Source organism: Aquila chrysaetos, chromosome 3, assembly GCF_900496995.4.
Source record: "Aquila chrysaetos chrysaetos chromosome 3, bAquChr1.4, whole genome shotgun sequence".
NCBI classification, from domain to species: Eukaryota; Metazoa; Chordata; class Aves; order Accipitriformes; family Accipitridae; genus Aquila; species Aquila chrysaetos.
Window position 1 is genome coordinate 6990812 of NC_044006.1, and position 16942 is coordinate 7007753.

Here is a 16942-nt window from a genome sequence, read left to right on the forward strand (position 1 = left end):
ATCAATGTTACAGTTTAATGTCTTATGAGAAACCTGAAACCTCTTTCCCAAATTATCAACAGTAAATTAACTCCTGCAGTCCTCCTAAATATGAGCACTACTAGGAAATGCATAAAGACATGAATACTTTTCCAAAACAATTCCCACCAGATTATGGAACATCTATGACCACAACCTGACTGTCCCTCTTTAAACAGGGTAGTATTTAGAAAAAGAATTGAACAGACATCCTATTCAACCAAGGACCATATTGCCATTCATCTACCAGCCACACAAGCTCTTATATTAAAGATTGTCTCTTGTAACAGTTAACTAAAAACATGTTTTAAGAGAGGTACTCTTCCAGAGGTTTATTCATTAGAAGTTCAGTAGCGTAAGATTTGATGAACACAATTTTTGACATTGCCACCCCACTCAGACATACAATAGGTCAAAGAGTAAATGATAACTTGGGAAGAGTGGAAAGTCTCCTACACACTAATTCACAGAATGTGAACTTTTACTCAGAAGTTGTAGCACCTACTACAAAAATACTGTCCAAGCAGAAGCCTCTATTTACAGAGCTTCCCTTACAGTCAGTGATCATTTTGTATCTGCCATACCTGCAGCTGTGCCTTAATTTACTTCGAGGTTTTCTATTTATTTCTGACCAGCACGCTGTTTTTATCTGAATGTGTCCAAAATACACCAGCCTTCTTACTCATTCCTAGAAACCCAAAGCTTCCTAATTCCAGTAAATTTAAGCTGCTAACTTTTCACTTATTAAAAACCCCAAGAACCTTTATAACAGTAGTAACACAGTAAACATTCCGTTTCGGAAGGAGGTATTTCATTTATTATCTTTTAAACTTCCAGCTACTAGAAATGACCAGAGGCAATTCTTTGCTATACTTATTTGCTGCAAATTGGAAAGTTTCAGCAGGCAAACAGTTAAGAACTGGGGGAGGAGGAGGAGGAGGAGGAGGAAGAGGAGGAGAGGGCTCGTTTCCTTTCCAGTTCTCATCATTCAGCATGCTCCGTTAGCAGTGCAGAGGTTAAAGCCTGTGAGGTAAAGCAATACTATTTATAATCATCAGCAATGTACTCTACATATTTGAAAGTCTGATTTCAGCCCTTTAAAGGCTGTCTCAGAGTGGCAACAGAATTTGGAGAAGCTCAAGTTTTCTCTCATTATTGTGAAGCAGAGGACATTTCTGAAGCCAAACAGCATTACTGCAGAATAAATATGCTAAGCATTGCAGGAAGCCAGACGAAGTCTTAAATGAAAACATTCACGTTAATGTTTAACCCCTTTTACTTATGCGAGATCTCCACACAAGCGACAGAATGAAAAATGCTGTCTGAATTCTGCTGAAGGACAATGGGACTCTCTATTTTTATTATGCTGCCGTCTCCTGGCTAATTTTGTATAAGGTAAGATTGAATAAATTAGATTGTAGGACTTCAGGTTTTTGCTTTTATCTTTATTAAAACACAAACACATTTTAATTTTTGTAAAGTGACAAATATTTTCCCTTCGGAAAAACCGTTTCACTTAAAAAATACTCAAATCTGCAATTTTTTCTTTTTTACTTTGTCATAGACGTACAGTAGGATGGAGGTCATTACTACTACTGTTGTTTGTATTATAAAAATCACAATACTTATAAATACTTGCTATGCTCTGTTGCAAGCAACTTAATTTTCTTACAGCCCTATAACTTAAAGGTTTAAATAACTTTCATAGTATTTGTTTTAAATTGTTATGAGGTCAAATACACAAAGAAAAAAAAACATAAGAGGAAAACAAAAAATAGCAAAGATGAACAGCTAAACCTCCATAAATCTGTTGAATATATATCAGTAAATGCCGATGCAATATTTTTAAGTAAGAATGATTTAAAATTTCTAAGGCAGTATTAATTTGGTCCGATGATAAATTTTTTTCTTTTACTTGATCCATGTCACAACACAGAAGCAGACTCAGCATACCTACCCAGGTTTAAGCAAAAAGCAAAGCAACATAAAAAGCAGTTAAAAGTGCTGATTTTAACATTAATTTTCTAAAGGACTGAATTAGTATTCACTTGTTCATAAAATGTCTACACTAATGCCTCCATAAACACCTGTCAGACAAAAAAAAAAGACATAAAAATATTTGAAAATAAGGAGTTAATGCCTTTTAACCATTTTATTAGAAAATGAAGTATTCCCAAGTCATTTGTTTCACTGAATTATGAAGTCATACAGACTAAATTTTATCTAAACTTTAGTATTAAGCAAATAGAAGGAGTACAGACAAAACAGAGTATTTAGAGGTGCAATGATGCAGTCCAAAATCCTATGGCAGGAAGAAACAGTGAATTGTAAAATGATCTGTTACTATGAAATGCACAGCAAAGTATATAGCTAATGGGGTCTTGATGACCTGAGATATTTCTTCACAGGCTTATTTTCAGGCATAAATGTAATTCCACTTTAGTGTCTAGAGTTTATCTTTTTTAATTGAGGTGGAGGAGCTTAGGCTTACAAAAACAATTTTCTGTTAATATCCATAAATGCAGCCACAAAGGTGCTTGAAAATCCCTACAAACAGGTTGTTTTTCAAAGAATGTCAAACACTACTCTCAGCACTCGTAAAAATTAAGACAACTTCATCCTCCAGATTTAGAAAACCTATCCATAACATAGAAAAACTTGAGTTTCAGAGACACATTCCGATAACAATAAATGCCTATAACAACACTCTTGCATAATAAAACTAAAAGGCAAGACTGGGTTATGCCTGGACAGTGGATCTTCTCAACAGTATGACATCTTGCTCTTCAAGGGCAGGAGGAAATACGGTAGCACAGTCCTTGACAGCAGACAATAGCGTAGGGGCTAGAGGATTCTTCTAAGTGGCAAATTTCATACACAATGGGACTAACAGCTGCAATTCTAGCTCTAAATCCGGTAAAACACTACCAGAAAGCCAATGCTTTCATTCTGTAATATACCCTGAGGCTGTAAGATGTCAAATTCTGTTCTCATAGGCAAGACTTCATCATTTAGTCATTCCCCAAAAACATGTTAACACTGGAGAAGGAATTGTTTCTTCTTACCTGATAATGGGGTGTTTGTGTACTTTTATGCTACCATATAAAATATAGCTTCTAGATGCCACACAGTTCGATAGGAAAAATCCATAGTAAACACTTAACAACCCAAAACCTATTATTGGAAGGGTAATAAAAATTTAAGTGTATGAAACAAACAGGTTGTAGCTTGGTTCCCTAGGGAACTATCCTTTGCAACCTGTCCACAAAGATGTATTTAAGGAAAAAACCTGACAAGTGTGCTCATTCTGTACAGATGTTCTATATTCTAAGCAGGTATAAAGTCCCAAATATTTCTATAGCTGCCCAGTGTCTTCAGTGTAATTCTTATGCCCAGAATGAACCTTCCCCATGACATACCGTAGAGATCTCATCACATTCACTAATTCAGAACAACCTCAATGCTCCTCCAGTAATTATTCACTCGGAATAAAACAGTTTTTCTGACTCCAGGTCCACAAACATCAGTGCTTTCCTAACAGACACTCCCTCTCCCCCTCTCCCCAACTTCTGCTATCGGGTACAAAACGGCCCTTATGCAAATCCATTCTCAGGTCTGGTAGTCAGCTGTCAGCAAGCTACAGCACTGGCGTATTTTATTTTTACTGCGAAAATCCTGGCTTTCAGCTTTCTATGGCATTCCTTTTCTCCTCCATTCCACACAATATTGAAAGGTTGACATGGATTTGGTTTGCTGAAGCTTTTCATTCAAATGGATGACAGACTCACATCAAGCTTGTTTACGCAGTAAATGTATCCCTTAGGAGCTGTGAAGAAAAAATATCCTCTTGGGACCTGATTTCCTCATATTTTTCTTTGGCCTGTGCATTCAATGCAGACTGAAGAGCACTGCTTGACAGAACACACAAGCAAAATGGATGAACCCTTCACCTAACATACAACTCCACTTTCTGGAATGCTAAGTGGAAAAGAGGCATTCTTCCAGCGTGAAATCCAGTGCTTACCAGTAAGGACAATAAGATAAATACACTCTTTCCCAAGAGCCTAATAAGATTTTTAAATTGTGATAATATAGAGTATCCATTCTCTTGGTTCAAATTCTGTATTCTTAGTGCTTTTTAAATTCTATGCCTCATTTCTACTTTAACTATGGTGCCTTCTTTATTTTCAAGCTTCTAAGACAGATGCATACTGAGTTTTCATTAAAAAAGTATTTTCCATTTCTTTCTAATGAAAACCAAGAGCCTTCTAACCACAATAGCATTCCTATAAAGAAACTACCTTTATAAAAATATGCTTGTTCTCTGTTCCTATGTAAAACCAAATAATTTGTGATGTTGACAGCTGCAAAGCATGAAATACAGGTGAAATACAAATTTTGTTAAAACCAAATTCATTAAATACAGAAAAATAATTATCTTTAAAATAAAAATAAAATCTTTCTTAATTTAACTGTTAAGCTTAATGGCAGCTGATGGACCCTTCCCCCAGCCCTGATATTTTCTCTAGGAAGTTCTATACCAAATGCTTCAAGGATAAAGACTTCATGTAATTGCTGTGGGATTCAGGACTGCTGCACTCATTCTTCTGACTTTTCAACAAGGTATACATAACAAAAAAATCACAATGGAAAAAAGCCTATGCTGATAGTGATGTAAATTACAGAGTTATCTCTGAATGCTAATACTGGCAGTACTGTAGTTATCTCAGGCTATGCACACATGCTAAAAATAAGAAATGAGCGTTGTCCACATGTTCCGTTTTCCAAAGCACTAATACAAAGATGTCAGAGGAAAAAAAAAAGAAAAAAAAAAAATCTCTCAGAGTTAGAAGCATTTGCTGACTTTATAAGGATAAAAACCAGTGGATTTTGTGGATTACATTTTAGTCTCTTCTTTTTGTTTATTTAATACATTTTCTGCTGATTTAATTTACTGAATTCTGGTCCTCTGGCAGAACTTAAGGTTTCCCAGGCCTTAAGGAAATCTCAGCAGCAGCCACCCCTCAGCACACAGTGCTCACACACCTTCCCTATTCTAAAGCTAGACCTTGACCAACTTATGGCCCTCTGGCAGAACTTAAGGTTTCCCAGGCCTTAAGGAAATCTCAGCAGCAGCCACCCCTCAGCACACAGTGCTCACACACCTTCCCTATTCTAAAGCTAGACCTTGACCAACTTATGGCACTGGTGTCACCTACTGGCACATACATTGCCTCAAAGTAGAAGAAACTTCTATCTGATGGGCTAGGCCCCCGCTTGCTCAAGTAATGAAGTGTACAAAGCCATTTTGGGTTCTTTGGAAAATTTTGTTTGTCCTAGAAAGACTGCTTTGTGGCTCTGCAAGTATCATTTTCAGTGGCTGAGTACACTGCAGCATGAGCATGAGCACACAGAGTTCCTCCTAGTAACTGGGAAGAGAGTAATCTCAACATTCATAAATGTATCACTAACATGTAATCTATTAAAAAGTCAAAAAGGTTCTCTCCCTCTCTTTATCTCACTTTTCCTTTCAGATAATCTGAACGCTTAATTAAACTATGATGAGAAGACAGTATCTGGAAAATAAAAGATGAACCCACTTGATGCAACAAAATCAGGATTTTTAGTGTGCATTGCTGTCTGTATGTTCATCTACACTTTTATCTACCTAAAGGATACGCTGTCTGAAGAGCCAAATGAGCAAAAATTTAATGCAAACATAGCAGAGTGTGGTTTTTACCCGGATGAACTTTGTTCAGCTCTTTTTATGGGGAAAACTGCTGCCTTTAAAATTGGAAACTTTTGTCAGAATACCCACCAACCTAAACCACTCAGCTGCATTCAGACTTCATGCAACTGCTCCATGGTTTCGAAGACTCTGCATTTCATCACAAGACCACTGTCAGATGAAGAGGGAAATTTCTCATTGGCATACATTATCACAATTCACAAGGAGCTGGAAATGTTTGTAAAGCTGCTAAGAGCTATTTATATGCCTCAGAATATTTACTGCATACATGTTGATGACAAGTCACCAAAAGATTATAAAGCTGCTGTACAAAACATTGTTAATTGCTTTGAAAATATTTTTATTTCCTCAAAAAGAGAAAGTGTTGTTTATGCAGGATTTTCAAGATTACAAGCTGATATTAATTGCATGAGAGATCTAGTTCATTCCAAAATTCAGTGGAATTATGTTATTAATCTATGTGGTCAAGATTATCCCATTAAAACAAACAAAGATATTATACAATACATCAAAAGTAAATGGAATGGTAAAAATATGACTCCTGGGGTAGTCCAACCACTTCACATGAAACACAGGACAGAGGTTAGTTACAGAGAATATGTACGTTCTGGAATGTCATACGTGTATCCAACAAAGAATATAAAAGCTAAACCTCCACATAATTTGACAATATATTTTGGTAGTGCCTATTACATACTCACTAAAGAATTTGTAGAGTTTATATTGACTGATGCCCGTGCAAAAGATTTGCTTGAATGGTCAAGAGACACGTACAGTCCGGATGAACACTACTGGGTCACACTGAATCGTTTAAATGGTAAGATGTATGTTATTTCTACTATGAATAACCCCTGCACCAACAGCGTTGCAAGGTCTCTGACACGGAGAGCTACTGAGCTCCAATTCAGAGCTTAACACCACCACCTAATTGAGTTGCATTGCATAAATATAGTAATTTCTCCAGCCTTGATGCTGCCGTTTCAAAAAGTCACATCTCCTGATGGCTGAGAAACAAAGCTTTATTCCAGAAAAGTACTACTTATGGTGCAGACCATTAGCTACGAGGCTAGAAAAATGTTGACTTAAAAAGAGTACCATTTTTTTGCTACATGAAAGCTCATGCTCTCAAGGAATTAAAAAAGCAACAAAACTGAGAATGATGCCTGTTCATATGATGTAAATATCTGTAAATAAATACTTAATGTGGCTACATTTAAAAAGTCTTTGGCAGTGAAAATTTTCCCTGTAATAAGTAGGAAAAAATCTTATCAGAACCTTGTTTTTAAAGATGCTCCAGGGGCTACACCCAATGCAGACTGGGAAGGAAACATACGGGCCATTAAATGGAAAGATCAAGAAGGAACCATACACAAAGGCTGCAAAGGTAATTTGAATTTTGATCATGAATTCAAATTTGATTCATTGACTAGCATTCATTGCAAATTACATATTATGCTTTAAACTACCTATGAAATGTGCCTCAGTGGTCATATATATTTTATTTTGGAAGTATCAAGTAAAACAGCAAGCCACCCTACTAAATTACTCCACTGTATACAATCTAAATAGCTTCCGATATATTCTTGCATAGATCGTCACAGTATCGATATACTGACAACCGTTCTTTCAACCTCCAATTACCAATGCATTAACTTGACTGATCAGTTTTCAGTGAAGAGTAGGGGGTTTACTTGACAAGCATGTTTGTCACTTTCATCAACTCTGGGTTAAATCTCTTCAATTTAAAGAAGATAGAGATAAAAAAGGAGAATAGTGCTGACCATGTGTAAAGCATGCAAAAAAAATTTAAAATATGTAACTGTATAAACTCAGCACAGTGAAGTACTGCACGATTACGCAGGTATCCAAATAGAAGTAGGAGATCAGAACTTCAGCATGCCCAACTACAAGACACAATATTAAGCAGAGCAACATGTCAATGAAGCAGCTGGAGGTAACATGCATTCACTTGTGTAAAATATAAAACCAAACCCTCGCCTTTATCTTTAAAATCCAGCTTTATCCTCCAGATATATTTCAATGATCTTCTATGTGAAATCAAAAGGTAATTTTTGTTAGTAACACTATAGAGTGAAACTGTTTTTTTAAGTGATTCTGTTCAGCTTTCTGCTGTTTTCAGATACCTTCAATTTGTCTTTGCAGGTCATTACATCAGAGACATTTGTGTCTATGGACTAGGGGATTTGCAGTGGATTATTGAGTCACCTCATCTGTTTGCCAACAAATTTGAGCCTGCAACATATCCACTTGTTACGGACTGCCTAGAGAGACGCTACAGGCTTAAAGTACTGCACCAGGCAGAAGTCCCAATTGAAGATCACTGGCGTTTTCAGGAAGAGAACTACTTCAACATGAAGCTGAATGTTTGAGCTTAACTAACATCTAAACAAGTGTTCAAAACACTGACAGAAACCATTAACATTTTTAGCCATAGACTTCACTCTGTGCATTACAGCATGAGAGTAAGCACAATACTGTACTACCAGTCTGCTAGTGAAATAAAGTTTTTATTTATTACAGTAAGATAAAGAGCAACGACTACTGATGGGTTAATTCTCAAAGAAAATGACATGTCTAAGTCTATAATTTACTGAAGACATGGGGGAAGTTCATAACCCTTTAAGTGACTTATTTAACTGGAAAAATACATATTCCTCACGTCTGCAGCCAGAAAAAGGACTAACTGGTATGAAAATAATAAAATGGAAGCAATGACTGAACAAAGATAAAATATGAAGAGCACAAGTTAATTAAAGTTATGTCTAGTGTATGTCTTATGAAATAGATTATTTTGAGTAATGGAAGTTCATGCTAAAATTTCAGAGCTTGTAGATAAGCAAGTGAAAACCAGTTTCAGACAGTCCATTTCACTGTTTGTTTTCTTGTTTGTTTTTTTTTTTTTCCCATGGCCAGCTGCATTTCTAATTTCATTGTGTAGCATGGCAACATCACTCTTGCACTACTCAGGCTTTGCTCCTAATGAAAACAGTGTGTGTGCCACGAACAGTAGTAGGGATCCTGCAATGCATGTTTACCTTTAAGTCCCTGTTTCTGAGTCTCTGCAGGGGTTTAGGGCAAGGAGACATGGGAAATTTGAGGCCAGGGAACAAAGGAAAACTGAGTGAAAAGCCACCTTTCAATCCCAGTGTACCTGACTGAGGGAAAACAGAACTTCCCTGAACCTTGCAACAGTCTGCAGCAATCAGAGATGACACCTAGCAGCAACCAGGACAAGCATCTCATTTCCCAAACCCTCTGCAGACCAAATGCAGCACTCACTGGTCTACCGTATGGCTTTCAACACAACACAACACAAACACAGGCAAAACCAGGGAACAGTAGTACAAAAAGAACAAGGATCCAGCCCTTTTCCAGGCAAGAGTTGCTCTTTCCTCTTCAGGACTCTTAAAATCAAAAAGACTGGGGGAATATAAGGGAACAGAGAGGATATAGGTGGTAGTTTTTCATACAATATGACAACTCTTCCATGGGATTAAACGTCTTACAAGACCATCTCTACACCCTGTCTCCAGAGGTCTTTAGTTAGGTGCTACTGACAGAAAGAGACTAGGAGAAACCTGAATTGTGAGATTTCAGACTGTTCATCCATCCTCCTTTAGAAGTATTTTGGCAAGAATGCAGATGGAAGTTTCATTCCAGTAAACCCAAATAAACTCCCAATTATTTTGCATGAACTCTGATGGGAACTAATAAGATATATCTTGTTACTTATAAGCTCACTTGATTAGAAACTACAAATTATAAATAAATGTCTAGGAGCAATTTAGATGTAAGCTCCAATATGCACCCAAAATATCACTCAGTTTTTACAAGAAAACTGACTTACAGATTTAAGTGTTTTTCCCCCCAAAAATCAAATGAATCAACAAATGACCCAACAATAGGACATGAAAGTTTCTTATTACAAACTTATTCCCAGGTTCCTGGAACCATACTGCTCATTTTCCCACACGAGTTTCTTGGAAACATAATTTCTTTCAAATGAACTTTAACCTAAAGAAAGACCATCTGGTCCCTATTTATTTACAGAAACTTACAAATGCAACCCAAAGGCCTGTACTCAGTTTTAAGTACAATCCAGGACTTATCTTGTGGCTAAATATTGCTGGACATGCTTTTTTATGGAGGAAAATAAAGGGAAAAAAAAAAGCAAGGAAAAAAAAAAGGCCAAGCAGCATGCTCACACTGAGCTTGTTGACAGTCCTTCTGAAAACCATTACTGAAGCTAATGGGTCTCTGGCATGTATTAATCATAGCAATATTCATAATTAATTTCTCTCCAAACCACACCCAATCCACTGTAGGGCACTGCCAGCATTTATCCACTCCATGTTCTCTTTTAAAACGTGAATGGAACGTTCCTTGTTACCATCATTGCAGCGAATCCAGTATGTAGCTTTCACCTTTTGTCACCATCACACAGAACTATTGTTGTGTATTGCTTCTGAATTGAATTAAAAGGATAAATTCAACAGCAAGGTGCTAAATAACATGGGCTTGTTTTGGAGAAACTGAACCAGTCAAACTGGGGAAAAAAAATCTGCACAAAAAGCCCTCTTAAAATACAATTTAGGTATGACTTTACCCACATCAATCCAGGAAAATCATTGGAATGTGATCCTCCTTCCTTAAAGGATTTAGTATTTTAAACAAAATTTTACACACATAAAACCCCCAAGAAAATCATAATTAAAACACCCCATTCTCAATCATTAAGAAACAGTATTCTACTCATTGTTCTGAGTGACCATGACCACATTATATTCTTGAATGATTTTTTACTTCTAACAACAGTAAAAAATTAAGTAATAAAACTGCAGAAGCTGAGAGCATTTAAACACACATAAAAAGCGTTCATTAAGTTCTGTATGCGTTACCATGTTATGAGTAGATCGATCACAACTTTTAGATCTCAGCAACCAATGTTTACTAACTTTTGGTGACTGTTGATCTAAGAGCATATAGTGTCAATGTGACCTTGTTCAAAGAAACACTATGCTCTATAACATACTGCACACACATTAACTCTGTATCTGAAAGATGTATGCGCAATTTCTATTTCAAAAAGCCCAAGGCACATGTTTAATAGCTCTGTATCTAAGTTAAACATTTGATCAAGTGTTTTATATGGCACAGACTTTAATAGTTAGGATACTATTTCAAGTGTGTATTAGAGTCTGTTGACTCTGAAAACAATTGCAAAATAAATTTTAAAGGGATACAAGAAATTACATTTTAAAAATGTAATCTTGTCCTTAACTTCCAGAGTGACTACTTGAACTCCCAGAAAGACTTCCGCCACAGATTCAATAACCACTACCCTGTTTCCAAACTACCTCTAGCATACTATTACACCAACAGTTACTTCTCAGACAGGAGAATCAACATAAAAAAAAAAAAAAAAAAAAAAAAAAAAAAAAAAAAAATCGGTAATGGTACCTTTTTCAACCCCCCAAAAGTGAGGTTAAATAGGTGGTATACACTGCTAGGTGATTCTTTTATTCCATCATTTCTAAAAGCATAATTTTTGTCAAATAGCAGACTTCCAAACAAGCAGGCACCAAAGATTGCCCATGCAAGCATCAGGAAGCCAGTTAGAACAGCAGTTCCAAAACACTTAATCACTTTGGGCCCCACCAAAATCTACAGACCAACACAGATTAGCACCAACTTACAACCTTCAAGATACCATCAAATACAAAAACAGTGAGTAGAAAGGGTCTTGCTTGTTCTTTTAATTTTAGTAGTCTGTTGGAGAATTAAACACAACAATAGGCGAGAACATCCTATTCAAAAGTGCAAATTTTAAACTGACAGTTTCCGCATCACATATAATTCCTCCTGAAGAACAGGAAGCAGAAGGCAGCAGCAAACTCCTGATCTTCAGGGCTTCTGCTACATCACCAAACTCTGTTATCTGAAAGCAAAGTTGTTTCTCTGCCTGCTGATTTAGAGTCCTATGCTGCACATTTTAGCATGTGACTTAATACTGATAGTTGAAATTTTCTCTTCTTACTGTACAAAACCTCAAAAATATGGCTCAAACAAAATGCACTTGTGTAAAAAGGTATTGTAAGTTGTATTTGTATTCATTGTAAACAGTTGCTCTGTTTTAGACAAAGCTCTTTTTCAACTCTTTTCAGTCTAAATAGTTAGAAGCTTCAAAAATTGTCCCAAACACTTCATCTAACAAGCTCGCTCTCCAACATAAACCACCACTAAAAAATTCTCATTGGTCTTTCAAAAAATCTTTGGCCAGGGAGTTTTATATTTTGGCAAGACAGTTCAAAGCATTTACCATTTGGGCAGCAAGAGACAATTTCTCTCTCTCAACATTGCTACAGTGTCTGACTGTTTGTTTGCCTTAAGAGTTTTCACATTTTAATGTTATTTTTTTAACTTGAATCCTTCAGTATACTGCTACTTAAGATGTGAAGCAAGAAAGAACAGTTTACTTCCAAGGGAAGTAAGTCACTTAAAAACAGGCCTCACACATTAATTACAAGTCACTTAAAAACAGGCCTCACACATTAATTACAGTTGCATTACTAAAAGTCCTCCATCCATGACAGTTTCCTCTCACATTCTTGTGTCTTTCCCCAGTACCAATACAGTCTTTTTAACAATTCCAGTAAAAGCAGATAAATATATGGGGATTTAATATTGTCAGCTCTTCATGTAAAGTTTCTGTTGAGGCAAAGTATGGTTTTGTCCTAGTTTCAGCTGGGATAGTTAACTGTCTTCCTAGTAGCTGGTACGGTGCTATGTTTTGAGTTCAGTATGTGAAGAATGTTGATAACACTGATGGTTTCAGTTGTTGCTAGTAGTGTTTAGACTAATGTCAAGGATTTTTCAGCTTCTCATGCCCAGCCAGCGAGAAAGCTGGAGGGGCACAAGAAGTTGGCACAGGACACAGCCAGGGCACCTGACCCAAACTGGCCCACAGGGTATTCCACACCATGTGATGTTCCATCTAGTATAGGAACTGGGAAGGGGGGGCGGGGAATCGCCGCTCGGGGACTAGCTGGGTGCCGGTCGGTGGGTGGTGAGCAATTGCACTGCGCATCATTTGTACATTCCAGTCCTTTCATTATTGCTGGTGTCATTTTATTAGTGTTATCATTATTTGTTTCTTCTTTTCTGTTCTATTAAACTGTTCTTATCTCAACCCGTGGGTTTTGCTTCTTTTTTCCTGATTTTCTCCCCCATCCCACTGGGTGGGGGGGAAGTGAATGAGCGGCTGCATGGTGCTTAGTTGCTGGCTGGGGTTAAACCACGACAGGTTTTTTGAAAGAGAACTCTGATAGAAAGACTGCTTCATCCTCCCTGTACCTAGACTCCATAATGCCTTTCAAATCTAGTACTACAGCAAGTACTGTCGAGATAAACCAAGGAATGCTGAATTCTTCATCTTTCTATTTCCTTGAATTAAACAAAATCTGCATATGCATTCAATTTTTCCTAAACACTTATTTCATGATCTGCATATCACTGCACAAACGGATTGCTCTACTTCTTGTATAAGCTGCCACAGAAAAAACTGGGAAGAAAATCGAGCAGTGAGACAACTGTCTGTGGGACTTCTCACAAAGTGGTAAGCATTCCCATGAGCCAAGCCAGAAGGCATGGAAAGGAAGCAATCCTCTGTTCTGAGCACAGGAAAGTAATTTTGTACAGTTTCACGAAGCACAGCATTTTGAGACATGCATCTTGTAGTATGTAAACACACATTCATTATCTAGTTCAGATAATCTAGTTTGAAGTATATGAGCATGAAGGTGAGGACTGCAGAATTATTGTTTGGGCTGCTGGATATCTGTATTCTCTGGTGAATGTTTTCACTGCACCATTACAGCATCTGTTACACAAAGTCTTTTGGGAAGCCGTTGCTGTTTACAATTTAGCAGACTATCAAGATTGCTCTGTAGGCTCACAGGCGAAATTAATGCACAATAGCAGCTTGTTTTGAAAGAGCTTTCTTGAATTTCACAGTAGTGGGGAAAAGAACTGCCACACAGCTCCTAGATTGACACTTCTCCAGTTTACATCCATGCTATAAACCTTGTCCCCTGGGATGAAGTGAAAACACAGATTCTGCTAGCTGAAGAGAGACTGAATACACAGCGTAAACAAGCAAATACAGGATTGTTCTTTTTGAACTGCTCTCATCACGTCATTCTCCAAAGTCACGTAACAATGCCTCCGCACACACAGACATGGCAGGGCACACAGGGCTTGGCATCTGGGCACGCACTGGCAGACAGAAGGTGGCAAGGCCATGAAAAAAAAATGCTGTGGCCCACATGGATCCCACAAGTTGGATTTCGGTTCAAAAAACATATTGTAATTCTTAAAATACAGTAGTTAGCACCAGTAGAAACATATGTATGGCAATCCACAACATTCAAACATTCTCTAGTTCAGAAATTTTTTGCATTTTCAAAAAACATGTACCAGAAGAAGATTCTATTTATTAATAAACAATTTCTAATCCTAGCATATGTACAATATGCAACACTTCATTTTCCTCCTTCTTCATTAGTTCTAGTTCATTTTACTACATGCCCCATTGGTACATAAAGATAGAATGTGCTGGGGGAATGCTGCTAATTAATGCTTTGGATATAAACAAACTGTTAGCTACCAGAAAGCATGGCAACCAGTTCCTCACAATCCTATTCAGAAGAGTTCTGGTCCCCTTCTTGATTCTGAATACAGAATGAGAACATTATCAGTATATACCCAAAAATCTACCAAATCACTCTTCGACCTTAATCAAAGGAAATCTGGACTAAAACACATTCTCCCAGCTGGTTACCATTGTCTTTGTGCACCAAAATCCAATAATGAAATGATGACAGACTAGATTGTGTTATATCCACCTCATTATTTCTAGAAGCATCCTTCTGAATACTGTGAAGAATTCACATGTATGTGAAAATAGCTGCTTGCAAATATGAGGCTATGATAAATACTGATTATTAAAAAATCCAGAAAACATGTGGGATTCATTTAGTTTTTATAAGGTTACCAGACTGGCCAAACCATGGACAAAACTTTTAATTCCTGCATTTAATAATCAAGTTACATCCATCTATCAACAAAAATTTACACGAAAACAAAAAAACTCATTAAAAATAAATTAGTATCTGCCAACAGCAAAGCAGTGCCATTAGGACTAAACTGGTATTCTATAGAACAAAATTAGCACTGGATGCAGCGGTATGAGGCTAAACCTAATTAACAATATTCCACATCACCTGCAACAACTTACCAAGAAAGTTTTTCCTTCACAGCTCTTGTTTAATATCTATCCAATATCAGGGTGTTTGCTGATAAATAACCCTGTCTACATGTGGCAACTATCACCACAAACCTCACTGGTAATAAATAAAAGTAGTGATAGGAAAAAAAAAAAGAGTATTTACAACTTTTATCATTGCCCCTACCTACAAAGAAACTGATATAATGAGATCAAACCAGCACTGTGAAATGAAATGCAGTCAATTTCTACAATAATTCATGTAATTGCTGAAAATTCTATGAAGAGTTGCTCCCCCCCCTCCAAAAGACGACAGTGTCCTTTAAAAATACAGGGATCAAAACATAACCTGAAAATGTAATCAGTTTCAACACATACAGCAACACTGATAAAACACAAACCACATGCTTTCAGGAAAAAAAACAACCACCAAACCAAACTAAATACCCAAAACCCCAAACCAAAAACAATCACGCTTTTTTAAACTGAAATTATAACCAAATAATTGAAAAAATGAAATTTCTAAAGTAGTTACTGCAAAATCAAACTGTCTCTGAGAACAAAAATACTCATATTTACAACTACTTAGTAACATATTTTTATTTAAAAAGGCCATACAGAATTACTTCAGGCCATCATAAACCAAAACTTTTACAAGTTCCATTTCAATTTGCATCTTCGCGTAAAAAAACCCCATTTTACAATAGTGGATGTGAATGCAATTGTACACACAAGTATGTACCTGTATCTATATATCTATCTGTGAAGGCCATACATGACCCCACTGCTACTAAAGCTGAAGAAAAACTCACCTTGTGACAAACTTCTGATTTAATTTCTTTGAGAGCACGTTCAGAGAACACACAGCCACAGTTTCTCAAGAAGCAAAACCTTCAAAGAAAAGACAAGACATACAATCATTTTTAAGAAACCTGGTGTCTAAAAGATGTATGTGCAGTTCTGATTTGTCACAGAAACAACACTGCAATGGGCTAGCAGGACACAGCTAACTTTCTCCTTACAAATTCTTGCAGCTAATCAAGGTATCAGCACCTTTAAGTAGGCATTATGTATGAATCACATGAAAAATATTGTGTACATTAAACCACTACATGTATTTTGTTATTTTATTCTCTGTATAATTCAGCGTAGTTTTACAACAATCTCTCAAAGGGATCTTAGCAAAACAGAAGCTCTTGAGACGTTTTTGTACATTTGCTACAGGTACACACAGGCTTCTCTGGAATCATCACCATGATCTGTTTTATTACAAAGTTACACTATTTGAATGGTTCCACCTTGCACCAAGCTTATCGGTTTCACTTACTCTGACTCAAGCTCTCCAGCAAAGCTGTAACAAGCGACCCTAGCGTGGGTCTGTTCTCCCACATCTCTCCTGTCCACATAGAAGATTCTTGCAAGACTATGTGAAGCAATTACGTGCACAGTTCATGTAATCACCCTTTCCTGAGAGCTACTGCTAATCTTTCCTGTCCATCACCCTCAACTGAACTGAAAAATACTAAGGTGGCTCTGGTAAAAATAGGTTTACTTTTCAGGTTCTCTCTTTGATTCCACCTGAATATCTCCCAGCTAATCACTCTCTGAAGAAAGAAATACTTTGCAACTATCAAGCTGTGAACCCGGCCTCTTCTCACTCATCAGGGTTAACATGCATAGAAAAAGAAATTGCTAACTTGCCCAAACCAGGATGCAAAGAAATGTCCTTCCTCAGCCCAATAAAAAACAGATAGTATTGCAGGATTAGAAGAGATATACAATCCATCTCCATTCTGATCCTAACACAGGGAGAGGTAGAATTGCTTGATGTGACACAAAGGGAGGCGTCATCCAATCTCCCGTGGTTTAGC

General features: G+C 37.0%; 2 protein-coding genes and 1 long non-coding RNA gene across 7 annotated transcripts in view; 1 reads left to right on the forward strand and 2 right to left on the reverse strand.

Annotated features, from left to right (window-relative positions):
- RTF2 (replication termination factor 2) overlaps positions 1–16942 on the reverse strand; it is a 31998-nt gene that overhangs the window by 12833 nt on the left and 2223 nt on the right. Inside the window, exon 5 of the mRNA XM_030008489.1 lies at positions 15884–15962. Within this exon, the coding sequence (XP_029864349.1) occupies positions 15884–15962 (79 nt within the window). The remainder of the gene's footprint in view (positions 1–15883; positions 15963–16942) is intronic.
- LOC115339094 (beta-1,3-galactosyl-O-glycosyl-glycoprotein beta-1,6-N-acetylglucosaminyltransferase 7-like) lies at positions 977–8558 on the forward strand. Of its 5 annotated transcripts, none has more exons than XM_030008486.2 (6): positions 977–1413; positions 3916–4044; positions 4510–4641; positions 5553–6584; positions 7056–7151; positions 7931–8558. In XM_030008486.2, the coding sequence occupies exons 4-6, from the start codon at positions 5609–5611 to the stop codon at positions 8155–8157; spliced, it is 1299 nt and encodes a 432-aa protein (XP_029864346.1). In that variant the 5' UTR covers positions 977–1413; positions 3916–4044; positions 4510–4641; positions 5553–5608; the 3' UTR covers positions 8158–8558. The 5 variants fall into 5 exon arrangements, with proteins under 5 accessions (XP_029864346.1, XP_040978221.1, XP_029864347.1 ...); XM_041122287.1 differs by having other exon boundaries at positions 4548–4641; XM_030008487.2 differs by lacking the exon at positions 4510–4641.
- On the reverse strand, positions 4794–5602 carry LOC121233172. The gene is made up of 2 exons (XR_005932044.1): positions 5206–5602; positions 4794–5086 (listed from the first exon to the last, which is right to left on the reverse strand). It is a non-coding gene; the product is annotated as an uncharacterized LOC121233172 (long non-coding RNA).